Genomic DNA, 15742 nt, shown 5'->3' on the forward strand with positions numbered 1-15742 from the left:
AGGTAAGAGAGCGGTGTCCGCTGTGTGACCGAAGGCTGTCCTCAGCTATAAAAGCTTTAATATTTTAATAAATTCTCTGACAGATGTCGGCAACACAGATGAGAAATTCACTGGAAAGCCATCCAGGTTTCAGCTTATTTGAAGATGCAAATGAGTCCAACTCAAAAAAAGAAAAGTAATAAGATGGAGATTCAAAGAAGCTGCCTGTGACGCAGAGGGGAAAATGAAACTTTCCGAAATAAGAAGCCAGTCATTGGAGAGCAAATGAGAAAGAAAGAAAATCGAGAACAAAAAAAAAAAAAAAAAACTCACCAGGGACTTTTTACAGGGAAATTAATTTACGTCCAGTCAGAAAATGAAAAACGTCACTGAGAGGAAGGCTTGGAGGAATTAAAAAGAAAGGAATTTAAAAAACTATTAATTAATTTAAAAAAAAGGTTTTATTTATTCCCCCTTTTTAGTGAAACTATTTCCTCTGAGATTTGGGTTTGCCTCTTTTTGAAAGGATTCATTGAAGTAATTCAATCCAATTCAGATTGTTTATGGAGCACACCAAATGTAATCTCAAGGAGACTTTACACAAACAATGACTCCAATTTATATTTGTATCAAAAATTCAACTCCCAATATCCACAGAATAACTCTGAAGGACTTTGAAATTACACCAAAATGTGTTTGGTAGAAATAAATTGGTGCACACCACAGTTTAATTCAAATTTAAAGGGAAATAAATATTGTAATGATTCGTATTCCAAAAATCCTCAGACTCTGTTTGGTTGTGATGCAGCAGTAGCTGTCAGTCTTGCAGCAAATCTGAAGAAGCCTCTGACTGAAGATTGGTGCTGCAAGTCAGACTGTTACTAGAAACGAACATTTAAATATCCAGGCATCAGAGACTTTATTCCATAGCAAAATGGCATCAGTTGTTAGCAAACTCTGCTGGTCCAACTCAGGCCCGAGCACCAACTAGTGGCGTGGCGAGAGCATTACATGATTTCGACGTGTACCGTCACTGTGTAAGCAGAGATTGTAATTAGAACGTCTTCATGTAAATGTGACATCAGAAACGAAACAATAATTCCATTTTCGTTGGATCATTGTCATGTGAACAGGGCCTCATTTGCTTCTGCTCTTCCCCTTTAAATCTCTGTTTGGTTCTCAGAGATTTTTGGTCAGAACTCATAATCTTGATTCATTTAGGAAGTTCCAGGCTGATTGTCAGTAGCTGCGTCTCCATTAACTTTACAATTGCACAATTTGACATATGCCATTGCAAAATAAATTTGCTTAATGGAAACAAGTTAATTAAAAAAAAAAAAAATCCTTTTTCGCTAAAAAGGTTTTGCACAAGGATAAGATTTGTTTTTATTGTTTGGGCCAAACAGAAACAGGTTTATCTTGCAACACTGCACTGGAAACGCTTTTGTCGCTTCGTACGAGTCACATAATCAACAATCGGCTATTGCTACTGGCGGAAATGACAAAGAAAACAATGACAGGAAGTGGTTGGAGGATGATGGTGCAGCAGATTTTTAATAACTTGTCACATAGAAGCAAAATGATGCTAAATATTTTTTTATCTTAAATGCAAAATGTATGTATTGTTTCTGCAGTCTTTGATTAAAATTGGTTTACGGTTTTGATTTTAAGCAAGTTGTTGGAGAATTTGTCTCCTCCAGTAAGTGATTAATCAATTACTAGATCGGTTGACAATTATTTCAACAATCGATTGATCCCGATTAATATGATTAATCGTTTCAGCCCTACTGTCATTTAACAAGATATCTGAGGAGCTATAACTGCCGGTGGATGAAAATATAAACCAAAATGTACAAAAATTGAAACAAACTAGAGAAAACCTGAAGAAAACTTTTTTCTTTTGAGCAGAGCAGACGGATCCAACAAAGCGTCACTGGCATTTCTTTTCCACTACAGTCCATCTTTTGACTAGATAAAGAGAATATTTTCAATTTCATTCGTTCCATTTCTTGTTTTTAGTACAAACAAGAGAAATATTGCTCAAAACCAATAGCGGCTTGTAACGGGTTTTTTTTGCCGCTGTAATTTTCTTCCATAAGTCACAGCATCTGGCAAAAAAACTAAATTATTTACCAGCCGCTGCTCAGAAGACATGGAGGTTTACAAGAAACCACATAGAGGCTTGACCGGCCTTAAAGCAAGACATTACCACACATTTCACTTCTTATACCACAACATAACCTGCAACAGCCGTGAGTGTGTGGGTGTGGGTGTGTGTGCGTGTGCATGTGTGTGTGGCAATGTGCAGTGTGCCTTGAGTCCCAAAAATAAACTAATAGATAAATAAATAACGAGAAAGTAGAGAACTCTCCCCAAAAAGGAAAATCCCGCCAGGGTCTGAGCAGAAAATCCAATTATAGAGCTGAGAGAGGAAAGATCAGATCTCACACACACACACAAACACGCACGCACACACACAGGCACGCACACACACACGTATACGCACAAACTCACACACCAAGTATTTTTGGTCTTTCTAGCATAAATATCTTAATAAACTGGAAATCAGAGCAGCATATAAAATCTTGTTTTACTCCTTCATATTGATGAAAAAGTTCTTGTTCTAGATTATTTCACTTACAACAAAACATTTTTCCAATGTTATTAGTGAAACAATCTGCCAATGGAGCAATAACCTTTTCACCAATATGAAGGAATAATTGACTCAAGCCAAGGTCCGACATCTTTGTTGAAAAGTTACTTCTGAATTAGTTTTGTCTTATTTCAAATCTACTAAGATATTGGACCTAAACTATTTGGTGAGACTTTGCGTTTTTGCAGTGTACTGGGTTTTGTTTACACCAATTATTCAGATGAAGCCAATTAACTTCAATAAATACAAATCTGGAGTTTTTGTTTGTTTCTGTTTGCTTCCTGCAGCTGTTTGTATCTCTCTCTCTTCCTTCCTCCGAACGGCATTTTGTTATTTTTGTTGCGTATCTCAATGCGTTATAAAAGCGAAGGACGGTCCGCAGCTGCAGACGGCAGAGTGCGTTGCTTCCCGTGCCGGGTTTCGGTCGGGACGAGTCGTCAGGGTGATCGACCCAGCAGACCCGGGCCGGTGGGTCTGCTGGGTTTACTGCCACAAGAAGCGACGTGCAAAATTCTTGCTCCTGTTTTACGAGCTTTAGATATAGTTTTCATCATTGCTGCTTCCTGAACTCCTGGCATCATATTTCTCAGAGCAGATGCAGCAGCTGAACGAGTTTCTTTTATTGCATGCAGCTTTCTAAATTGATGCACTTACTTTTCAGTCATAAAAAGAATGCTTTGCAGTTTTTAGAACCTGGCAGGAGGGACAAATTAGCCAGAAATTCATCCTCAAATGGCACTTAAATGACCAATTACACAAAATGTGACAGCATGATTAGTTCACTAAACAACCTGGAAAAGTGCTTGTGGAAGTGAATGAAGGAGGCGACTGATGATCAAGTCTCAGAATGTATTTCAGGTTATTTAATGTTGCAGTGACACATTAATCCCTTTCAGCAGTTTATAGCATCTGTTTAAATTCAAAAGGGAGTTGCATAAATTGAGATCTGGGGAAAACTTTTTCACTCTTTCTCCAAACTTGGAACAAATTAACATTTTACCGAGTATTTTTGGTCTAGTTTCTAGTGAAAATATCTCAGAAACACGATGTGTGTTAGGGCCGTTGAAAAAAGGAGTAAATTTATCCCATAGAATTGGAAATTTTGAGATTATGCTCAGAAATTATCTATAAAAATTGTAAATATTTCTAAACTCCGAAAGTCAAAATTTACGAGAAAAAAAAAAGTATAAACTTTGAGATTACTCTAAAATTTTCTAGAAAAATACTTTCTGAGTGAATTTAGCCACTTTACAAGCTCACAAAATGACCAAGTTCTTCTAGAAAACCTATGAAATTATTCTGAATCTTCTATCGTATTTATGACTTTTGAAATTCTGAAATTTACTTGTTTTTTGTAGGAAATGTCTGAGACTAATCTCAAAATATTTGAGTTTTTTCTCACAAATGTTTGACTTTAGGAGCTCAGAAATGTCTAACTATTTTCTAGAACATTTCTGAGATTAATGACATTTCTGGTGCAAATTTACTCCTTTTTTTAATAAAATGGTCCTCATACATTGTTATAAAGGACATCTGAAATAAGACAAAACTAATTCATAACTTTTCAGCAAGATATAAGAGCTTATTTTAAGTACATAATCCCCTAATATTCTTGTTATAAGTTGTGGTAGCACTTTTTCATCAATTTTAGCCTATAATTCCCTCTTGAATCTTGCTGAAAATGAATTTACAAGTTAATTTTGTCTTATTTCAAGTATCCTGAGATATTTGCACTAGAAACTAGACACAAATAGTTGGTAATATTTTGTGTTTTTGCAGTGATACCTGATTTAGTTCTGCTTATCTGGTTATAATCTACCTCTGTTATTTAATGCAGAAAATAAAACATACATCTTACATGCATCCTTTACACACACATTGATTTCTTTCAACAGTTCATTTCAGCTAAATGGTGATGCTTATTGAGTCTTTGGCAGTAGGGTTGCTTCCCACAAATGCAACATCTCTGTGGACAAAAAGAGTTTCCTAATATAACACCTGAAAGGTTTTTTCACCAAAATATATTTTCCTGGAACTGTCATTGACCCATTGAGTGCAATTTCACCGTGGCGGTCATAAAAGGGAGAGATGCTGCAGCAGCGTCGCTCAGCAGCTGAGTATGAGATAAAGAGGCTTCCATCCCAAAATTAACAGCCATAATTGTCAGTAATAAAACAATAACGGATAGTTCCATCACAGCATGCATACTTTATTACTTACCTAGAGTCACTAATTTCAATGGAATGGTGTCACAAAGTTTAAATGCATTTTGCTGACAAAGCCTTGTGTGGCAGAAAAGAGGGATTCAATTCCTGATATCTACCAGGAAATGTGTTATTTTACTACACTGTAAAACAGACTTTTAATCACTTCAACATCAGAAAAAGCTTTTAACAAGCAGAGATATTTAAAAATTACAACCCAGACAAATGTGTTCCTCCTGTTTCTTAGTAAAATCTAATTTCTTAACTTAAAAGCTGCTTATGAGCAACATCTGAGCAACAATTTTATATTTCAACATAATAGAAGATATGACACAGAGTGTAGAACATTTTTGAATTAGATGATAATTGTTAGGTTAAACCAGGGATGTCCAAATTGTTTGTCACTGACCAAAAATGTCAAATTGAGAGCAGTCTTTTGTTTTTAAGTCTTCAGTAAGATACCTAGTAGACAATATTTTAATAAAGCAGTCAAATGTTTGGAGAAAAGTGCAAATGTAAACAAGGTCTTGCACAATTGCTGCTTTAAATAAATGGTAGATATTATTTCTAAAACATTTTGGGGATTTATTTTTCTCATATTGACAAAAAAAAACTTGTTAAAGAAAAATACTTTGTCTTTTAACTAACTAAATAAATGTTTTATGAAGACGTTGGTCACAACAAAGTGACCAATGCGCTGGAGTCTGAACTAGGTCTGTACTAGGTTACAGACGCCAAAAAACATTTCAGCTTATTGCTAAAACGTCAAGACAACGATACATTATTCCTGTGTCATAAACGAAGAAATCTGCCAGTAGAACTTGTAGTTTTTTTAATCAATATTCAATAATTGTTTATTTAACAAGCTCATTTATGTTGCTGACAAGTTACTTTAGTTTTATTTCTAATGTACTGAGATATTTCGACTAGTTTCCAGTAAAAATATGACTTACTTGCTAAATTTTTGTAGTGTCGACCAGAGTTTCTCTCCCATTGCTTCTTCCTATCCTTTTAGATTACTTTATGTTTGGTTCCCATTGTTCTTTATCATTTCTTGACAAAAATATAAATTCCTTCATAGTTGCAGATCCTGGCTTAAAAAGATAATAAATGCTGTAAAAAACAACAACTAATCTTTTCCGTTTGTCATAGTTATTTTGAGATGCAGCATGGTCTGTAGCATCTGCAGAAACATTTTAGAGGGAATCATTTGCTATGCTCACAATATAACTGGGGCTGAAAAGAAATAAACAAAACAACAATTGGTTTGTCAAAATATCTCTGTTTTACAAGGATCTAAAGCAGCTTATTTGCTCATTCTGGAAAGAAATATGTTTTTTTTAAGAGGAAGGGTTGGTAAATTTGTAATTCAGACCACAAATTATTTTAGTTGAAGCCTGTAAAGCTACCAACAGGACATCCTCTGACCTTTTCCTCTGTCCTTTCTCTATATCTGGATTTACAAGAAACTTCATCCGAGCTCTAAAAAAATGCATCTATATTCCTATGTCCTAAAGCTAAAACAGTTTAATCAACATAAAGTCTGTAAAGTGAAAGAAACGGTCAGAAGACGGCTAGTCATCAATCTTTCAGTGAAACTGCACTGTCGGCATTCCCTGGGACAGAAAACCGTGATTTAACCTCAAATCCCCAGTTACCGCGCGAGCAACGAACATGACTTTTACCAAAACCAAAAACACGCAAAGATTCATTATTTACAAGGGTGAAAACAGAAAAGTACAGCAATCTGCATGTTTGATTTATTTACATTTGTTTTGTATGAAATCACTTCTTCTGTTTCAAGATTTCACTGCAAAACACAAAACCTAACCAAGTATTTTTGATCTAGTTTTTAGTGCAAATATCTTAATAAGTACAAGTTATATAAGCAGATTATTTCTATTTTGTCTTTACTAAAATGTCACTTGTTAGTTTTGTCTTATTTCAAGTGCACTAAGAGTTTGAAAATAAGTTTATGTTTTTGCAGTGACATGTTTTTGTGGTAACAAGTTTTGCTGTTTAATTAAACCAAACAGTAAAATATATATACATAAATTTTTGCCTGATATACTATAGTACCTTCATCTGAAGGGAAAAACTTTCGAAACTTTTTGAAAGTTTTTTTTTATCAATGATTTCTGAGATTAATCTCAGAAATCTGAGTTTTTTTCAAGCAAATTTTCTACCTTTGAAACTCATAAATGTTCCATTTTTTAAAAGTTATTCTTCTCTTCTCTCCCTAATACGTCTTTTTACCTCCATTTGTATTTGATCTTTTTGTTATTATTATTATTTGACATGTCTGGCTGGTTTCTGTTATCTGCCTCCTCCAAACAACCCAGAAGTTTTGAAAGTTCAAAGCATTCTTATGCAACTCGAGTTTGTAGTTGGGGATGAAATGAACAGTTATTAGTGAAGCATTCTTCTGCTGAATTGATTAATTCGGTCGGTCACGCAGGTCTGCATTGCTTCGGCGCGAGCTTCTCTTCCTCTGCCCGCCTGTTTGATGATCTAGAACCCATTACTTGATATTTGGCTGCAGGAGTGAAAGCGGCCGTGGCGGCGTCATGTCGACAGCTGGATTTATGGGCGGTTGGCGCCCGGCGATCAGCCACTCATTCGTCATGTCCTTCCAGCTGGCCCTTTAATTGAACCAGAGGCAGCGATGTTGAATCGTTTGAGCTGAGGGACAACTTTTAAACTCTCAGAGTGGCTCTTAGAATAACACTGCTAACCGTGAGGCTGAGCAGACGCAACCCTCCCGCTGCACATCGACATTTATGGGTTGCTGCACAAACTGCAACGTCCGGATGACAGAAAACACACAAAGTAACTGTGTGTGAGCTGAAGGACTTGTAGTTTAAGTGTTTTAGTTGAGCATTTAGTTTAAAGCTAATTTTTTTTGGCTCAGATTGTGTCAGTTTGTGTAGAGATAGAATAAAGGATTTATGGATTTTCTTTTGGCCTGGAAGAACCTGTTCAAGCCCAGAGCTAATGTGCATTCTGGCTGGTTCTGCTAAGAGTGGGCAGCTGTAGTTATGACTGTTTATATGTGGCTTTTAAAAGCAGCAAATATACATAATATAAGTAATATAGATATTACTTATATGACCTATAGACACAACAAGCAATAGATAATAGTTTTAGCTGCTCGATTTGACCATTTTGGCTTTAAAAAGCAGCAAAAATGGTAAAATCTCTTCATCTTCCCAATGCAAATAGATAAACCCTCTCTGTGCAGGTTCACCAGTAAAATGAGAAACATTTTCTATTACAATTTAGCTCAGATAAACTTCTTTTTTTCAGAACTTTTTGCAAACTGACAAATATTTCCAGTCATTAAATTGGTTCAGACCGTTTTGTCTGTCGAATTTCGTCAGGTTTGGTTTACTGTGCCGTAGTCTCTACTATGAAACTTAACTGTATTTCACTCAAAGAGCCTTCAATTGAGCTGATGCATCTTTATGATGGTCACCATAGTTCTTAGCCTTCCAGCCACATGGGTGAAAAATCTCAAAAGAAACAAACATTTTGAAATGAACAAAATACGTTGTGAAATAATCAGATTATTTATTTTTTATATTTTACATATTTTTAGTAAAATTTAACACCAGTAAATAGACTGGCATATTTATCAACATTTTTTAAATATATTTTTATAGTCAACATTTCTTCATTTTCATTTTCTACCATAAACAATAAACACCAAGTTTATTATTATTTTTAACTTACTAGCTCAACTTCAAAAAGATTCAAACTATTAATCAAACGGAGTCGAAGTGCTGCTGCAATGCGCAACAGCATTGTGAGGCTCACTGGCTGCCCTTCACAGCTTGTAGGAAACTTTTGCACAGTTCTGAATTTGCATGTGCTACCAGAACTGTTTGCTGTGGCATTTTTTCAAACAGGAGTGTCAGGTCGGTCACTCCAAAGCCACCTGCACGCTCTGCATGCTGGGAGGGGAGCGGCGATCTGCCAGAACATCGTCATTTTCTGTGAGAGTTCGACGTTCCTCACGCAACATCTTTAAAATGAAGTCTTTACTTGAACTTGTCCTTTAATGTTTTACATGTTAGATATAGAGAAATAAGTACACTGAAAAAAGAATTCCTACTTTTTTTCTCAGAATTTTTACATTTCAGAATTTTGACTTTTCTGCTCAGAATTCTGATTTTAATCTCTGAATTCTGATTGTAATTTCAGAAAAGAAGTCTGTATTACCTAATACTCTTCCGTAGCATATTTGTATTTATGTGGAGCGCTAGTGAGTTCATTGCTGGTAAACCTTAAAGGATTAAATTTAATTTTAAAAGCCAATGAAAGGTCACTAGGAGTCAATTTCCAATCTTTATTTCCATGACTCTGAGCGTCACACTGTCTTGTTTCGCTGTCAAAAAAGAAGTGAAAGGTTGAAAATAACTGCTGACATAATAACATGAATTATTCCTGCTGTTATAAAGCGAGGCTTCATTGGGCTCTGCTCCGTGTGGAAGGCTGTATTGACAGACGTTTCCCCCAGAGGAGAGTGTTATTCCTGCTTTCTGAAGCGTCTCGGCCGGCTGCAGAGCTCTTTAGTCACTTTGTGTCTCCAGATTGAGTTTGCCTCAGTAATAGCTTCGGTTTTTATCAGCGCCTCGTCCAATTGTGACCAAATTCTGTTTCGCTCGCTTGGCGTGCTGCTTTCCTTCACACTTCCCTGCTCTAAATGAGAAAGTCCGACCATTGTACCTGACAGCGAAACAAAACAGAGGCCGGTTAGTGTTTGGCTCTGCCGTTTTCTTCCTGATTGGATTTTAATTGAATCTGTGTCGCGCTGACTGAGTCCTCTCCTCTTTCTGTGTTAATCCGGACAGAATCGACCTGAGGATGCCGGCCGTTTCTGCTGTTTGCAGTTCATTCATGGAGGCGCTGTGTTAACTGGGAGCTTTCCATTTCGTCTGCAGTTTAAGGATGTTGAGAAAAACAAACAGTGTTAGCGCTTCGCTGTCATGTTTTAATGTTTTCTGTAGATTACAGGTATAAAACCTTTTTGTAGGAACAGTTTTTGCACAAGTTTCCACAAAGAATTTAATTATTTTTTTAAATCTACCTTCCCAATTTTTAATTTTGACAAATAATGTCACAATAACAAATTTTGATAGACATTGAAGTATCCAGAAATCATTCCCGTGTTCCGATATTACTTGACTTTTTCGAAATAATATGTTGATAATGGTCAAATAAAGCAAGTTCACCATCTGAAATATAAATAAAGTTTCATTTTGTAAAGAACACAACACTGGCAGACATTTTAGATACCGCAAATGAAACAAGACAACCATAAACAACAAAACTAAACAAACAACCAAAACCATAAAATATTGGAAAACGTTTAGTGCACTTGGCTTCCTCTGAAGTCATCTTTAAAATGTTTTAATTAAAACAATTATTCACCAAGATCTTTCTTTATTTCTTTCTGATCTGATTTAGATCTGATGCAGAAACACGGCTCCGATTTTCTGAGCCAAAAACAGATGGTACAGTTCAGTAGGAGCTGCTTCCTCAATCAAAGCTGAAGTTTGAGTTGGCTGCTACTCATCTTAATGTGGACAGAGGTTAAAAGCCAATTTTGGAATGAAAAGTCAAAATTTTGACTAAACTCAGGTCAGAATTGAAATGTTTTCTTGCTGAAAACTGAACTGAAATCCACTGTAAGCTGGTCGACTGTCCAGTCAGTTACATACGTTTGCAGCTCTGCTAATTTTACTCGCCTCTATTAAGGGAGACATGAAAGACCGTCAGGGAGCCATAACAGGAAACATTATTTCTGACCACATATCAACATGTTCTCTGGCTTATTATTAACCCCAGTGACACCACTACCTAATTTAGGATGAGGTGATGCAAATATTTTATCATGAGCCAATTTTGCCTTCAAATTGCAAAACACTGTAGCTGAACCTCCTGAAGGGAAATGGGATAATTAGTTTATTTTATACGTTTTGGCAGCCTAGTGCCATATTTTTTCCAAATATTCAAGCTGCTGCAGGGAGATCAGAAAGTTTGGCTCAGGAAAATCATGTAAAGTTTCAAAAGAATGTTAGAGGGGGAGTATTATGTATTTCTCATGCACATTGTGCCATTTTATAGCACAATCAAGTAAGTATGTTGACTTCATTTGTTATAAAATTGATGCATATATCAAACATAACTTAAAAAGAAATGTTACTTTTTAATTTAAGACCTTGAAATTGGGCCTCTGTCTCTTTAAGAAGCTCCTGCTCATTCTGAAACTCCGCCTTCAGGAAGTCATCACAACATGGCTCCTATATTAACCCTTTAACAACATTTATACTAGCATTGCTCAGGAGATGCTTGCTATTTGCTGCTGGCTAGTCTGAAGGAGCGAGGAACTGTGTCTTGAAGGCGGGGCTTGATCCACCCATTCGTTTTGTACAGCTGAATGGTTGCCATGTAGATTAAAGGATTTCTCTGACATGAATGAAAGAATGGCGGCAACATTATAACGTGATGAAAAACTAAAAAAAAAGACTTTGATTTTAAATAACACTGTCCCTTTAAGTGACAGTTTTTCAGGAATGATTGTTGGCGTTATCTCCAGGATAAAACAGTTAAATTTTGGTGTAATTGAATTCATTTCACAGTGAAGAGGAGAAAGGTCTGATTCTGTTGTTTTTAGAGTGAGCTCAGCGGAAAAATAACATTTACCTTGCAGTTTGTGTAAAAACTCTGTAGCATTTAGAGCTCCTTGTTTAGTGGGGACTGTCACAGTATTAAGCAAGTTGTTTTCATGTTGCGGCTGATGCATTGCTTATCTAAGACCTCCTAATGGCCCCAAACTGTTATGTGATGCTGCTTTGTTGGTTTCTGTCATAGTTTATTACCTCAACTAGCCAGCTGTGCTGCCAAAAAAAGCCTCCTGTTGTGATTCAGGGCTGCATATCTTCCCCTAATAATGACTAAGACCCCCATGTGCTGGTTATGTGGGGCAAACTGCTGACTCTGGACGTGTAAGCTCAAAATAACCCAATAAAACAGCATGCAGCTATCATAAAGCATCCATCCATGCTTCATGTAGATGGATGGATGCACACTCATCACAGCTGTGTGGGACACACAGTCCAAACAAAATAATTATGACTTTTTTTTCAGGTAAACATGCTAATCAAGTTAATAAACAATAGCATCTGTTATTTAATATCCTGTCAGGATAACTTTGGAGAATACCAGCAGAAAGAAGTTGGCAGTTTTAGTATGTCTAAGAATGTTTTTTAGATATTTGTTAAAACTTATTATCATATTTTTGGTTAAATGCACTGCTCCCGAACAAAAAGAACCAATCAGAGCCAGGAGGCGGGGCTTAGCGCTGCCAATCAATCTTGTTTTTCATTAAAAATACATTAAAAGAGGCAAACAGACGATTCAATTTCTGTCTCAAATACAGAAATAAACAGTTTATTGCCTAAATTCAAAACAAAGCATTCCTTTAGTGTTCGCTTGATCATTTGATACTTTGATATTTCTAACACCAACAAGTGAAAAACTCAGCATTTTATGCTTGACTTAGCATCAGTGAAGTGTAGCAAAATGTGCTTAATGGGAGCTTATTTTTACTGACTTTAAACCAGGTTCAGCTAAAACCAAGATATTAATATATTTACATTGATATCTTAAATACATATTTTTGTACAGTTTGGCTTGTACAATAAAAACATACTTATTGCTGTAAGTATGTTTTTATTTGGCCTTTTTTATATACTTGGTTAACAACTAATCACTTTCTGAATTAGTTGACAATTAGTTCAAATATTGATTAATCACAATTAATCTGTTTAATCTTTTCAGCTCCTAGTTAATTTTAGTGCAGTGCAATGCTGCTCAGTTGTGTGTGCTATATTTACTGTAACTGAATGCAGTTCAGTTTAATTGATTAAATTGCTTAACAAGTTGTAGCTGCACAAGGTAACAACACACAAAACTATGAAGGAACATATTTACTCAGACAAAGTGAATGTGGGAGAACTGAACAGTATTTATTTGTTAAAACTATATGACTGTGAACTTTAATCTGTGGGCTGTGCCTGTATGGTTTTGGTGTTTTATATTCTGAAATCATTTCTCTTACCAGGTTCCGGTTCTTTCTTTAAATAAATCCTGTATTTTTTTGTCAGTTATTTTTATTTTTGAGAGGAACTTTGCAGAACTTTTCATTGGACTTTAAAAGTCTGAAATTAGGTGTATAGCTACCAAATCGACCTTTGTGTCTATCTAAGCTAGTTTTTTTGGTTTATTTTGTTGAGGTTCTGTTTGTTTTTCATTAACTTATCGGTTGGGTTTTCTGATGCAGTCAGGCTGCTGAGCTCCCACTTTAAGACTTAAGGGATTTGCCGTCGACCAGTGAAAACAAATAATCCCGCTTGTAGTTTCCTCTTCCCTGCTGGTGTTTGTTTGCAGCCGTTTTTGACCCTTTCACATTAACGTTTGTAAATGTTAAGCCTCAAGGTTAAAGCCAAACGTCCTTTAACGGTTCTGCTGTAGTCCACTGGAGCAAAGCCACGAACCGACACGAACTGACACGAACGCCACGGCGCTTGAGCCTCAGAATATTCCTGGCATGAGTGGGACATTAATCTTTCTTCTGAATCAGATTCATGGTCTAAGTGATGATATATTTCATCATATGCAGGCAGTGGAATATTGATTTAGTTTTGGCTTTAAGCTACTCATAAGACATTGTCAGCCAGGTGGGATGAGCTACTGCGACCAGCAGGCATGTTGAAGATATCTGCATAGTCTCCTTCTTTGGTTTGTCTCTGCGTCTCACTGACTGCAACACTTAACAGCAATAATGCAGTTTTACTCTGCTTGAAGCAGGAATCAACACTGTTTTGTTCATTTTTTAATTCAAAAATTATGTTTTTTTTAAATACACATTGCTAAAACTGTCACTATGTTGGGAGAGTTCATCTGGAAAAATGGACCTCCAGGTCAAAAACATCCAATCAGATCCAGGAGGTGTGTCTTAGCGCTGTCAATCACGCCAGTGTGCTGCTAATTGTGTTAATGGTGGAGAAACAACTCACTCTTCCAGGAAACGTTCAATATATTGTGAAGCACATTAGAAATATTACTACTGCAAAAAGTGTTTTTCTCGCTGCAGCATTCCTCAAGCGCTTCAATTTAAAGAAGAAAAGCTCCTTGCCTTCACAAATAATAATAAGTTGATCAGTGGTTGTTTTCATGTTTGTCTCTGCAGAACAACACATCATGGCGGCCCGAGGCGTGTCAGGAGTGTAGCTGCTACAGCGATGTTTCCATCTGCAGGCCGGTCCGCTGCCCAAACCCCCAGTGTGACTTCCAAAGGGTGAGCACTTCAAACCGACATGCTTTTCCATTTTTGTTTCTTTAAAAAGAACAAACGAAATGTCTTGAAGTTATGAAATTCTCTATTTTGTGATGCATTTGTAAGACAAACATTATCTAAATTCCTGAAGAAATCCCTTTCGATCTTTTTAAGTGCCTTTTTATATCTGGCAAATGATTAACTTTGTACTTTTTTAACTGCTAGTGGCCTTGGTGCATGAAGTACTGTCCAAAAGTCCTCAAACATCCCATTCTTACATAAAAGCTGACAATCTTGTAATATTTCTAGTGTTTCTCCAGATTTTAAAAAGGCCTTTGAAGGCGTTTCTTTGACAGAGGACGTCTCAAGTCTTTGTTGGATTTCTTTGTGTGTAAAGACAAGATTTCAGGTACTGCAAAACCATAATGTCTTAAATAGTTTTTGTCCAATTTCTAGTGCAAATATTTTAGTGCACCTGAAATGAGACATAACTAACTTACAAAAACCTTTTTAGAAAGATTTAGGAGCTTCTTTCAAGCCAATTTTTCACTGATATTGGCTAAAACTTCTACCGCCAGATTATTTCACTTATAACATTTTTTCCACCTTATAAGTGAAATAATCTGACTGGAAATAGACCAAAAATACTTTGTAAGATTTTGTGGTTTTGCAGTGGGCTATTCTTTGAGAGAAATAGTGTTATTTATTTATTCTTGTAATTCACCAGTTAATTTGATTCTCATGTTTTGAAAATATCTTTAATATCTTTGAGTTAAAGGATTAGACCAGGGTTCAGCAACCTTTAAAAAACCAAAAAGCTGTTTTTTCCCTCATTCCTAATAATTTAAATTCTTGTCTAGGTTAATGAGCTTATGCTGTATTTTCAGTTGAAAAACTTGATATTTATTTGTAATTTTGGATATTTTTTTAAACTTGAAGAAATTGTTCCACAGAAATGGAAAATGAAAAATGAATTTGCAAGTTTGTTGCTAATAGATCTTTAAATCTTTTTTTTTCCTTTTTTTAAATGTTTTTGATTAAAGAAGTTTCTTAAGTCTTCAACATGTTTGTCCAAAGTTGCAGCTGTGGGTTGCAGACCCTTGGATTAGACTGATTAAAAGACCTTTTAAACTCCTGATGAGCAGCTTATTGATCAACACGATTGGTCAATACGCTGCAAAATGGACGGGAATATTGATCAAATCACATCTGCAATAAAACAAGAAATCATTCCAGGAATAAAAAGTTTCTGACCTAAAATGTTTGCAAGGCTTTCCTGTTTATGCATCTTATGTCTTTTCTCTGCATGGAGCTTTTTTGTGCAGCACGTTGCAGTTTTAGTCACATTTGGTCGCATCGAATCAAGTTTCATCTCTGCTGGAACTCCCTGAAAACATATTTTAAAAACAGTTATCTCAAAACTCAATCTATTCCTCTTTTCCAAAAATGGGATTTTAAACATGAAGCCTGCAGCAATGGCTTCAGATATGATCCCCATGCTGAGTTAAGGCAACAATCAATGTCTGATGGATTCCACTCTGCCGTCTGGCAATGCGGCGCTAA

The 15742-nt window shown here is 36.0% G+C and overlaps 1 protein-coding gene across 1 annotated transcript in view; it reads left to right on the forward strand.

Moving 5' to 3' along the window:
* The window catches only part of fras1 (Fraser extracellular matrix complex subunit 1), a 212040-nt gene that overhangs the window by 51397 nt on the left and 144901 nt on the right, over positions 1-15742 (forward strand). The window contains exon 3 of the mRNA XM_055039628.1: positions 14093-14200. Within this exon, the coding sequence (XP_054895603.1) occupies positions 14093-14200 (108 nt within the window). The remainder of the gene's footprint in view (positions 1-14092; positions 14201-15742) is intronic.

The sequence above is a fragment of the Poeciliopsis prolifica genome, unplaced genomic scaffold (assembly GCF_027474105.1).
Source record: "Poeciliopsis prolifica strain line A6 unplaced genomic scaffold, Auburn_PproV2 SCAFFOLD014, whole genome shotgun sequence".
NCBI lineage: Eukaryota > Metazoa > Chordata > Actinopteri > Cyprinodontiformes > Poeciliidae > Poeciliopsis > Poeciliopsis prolifica.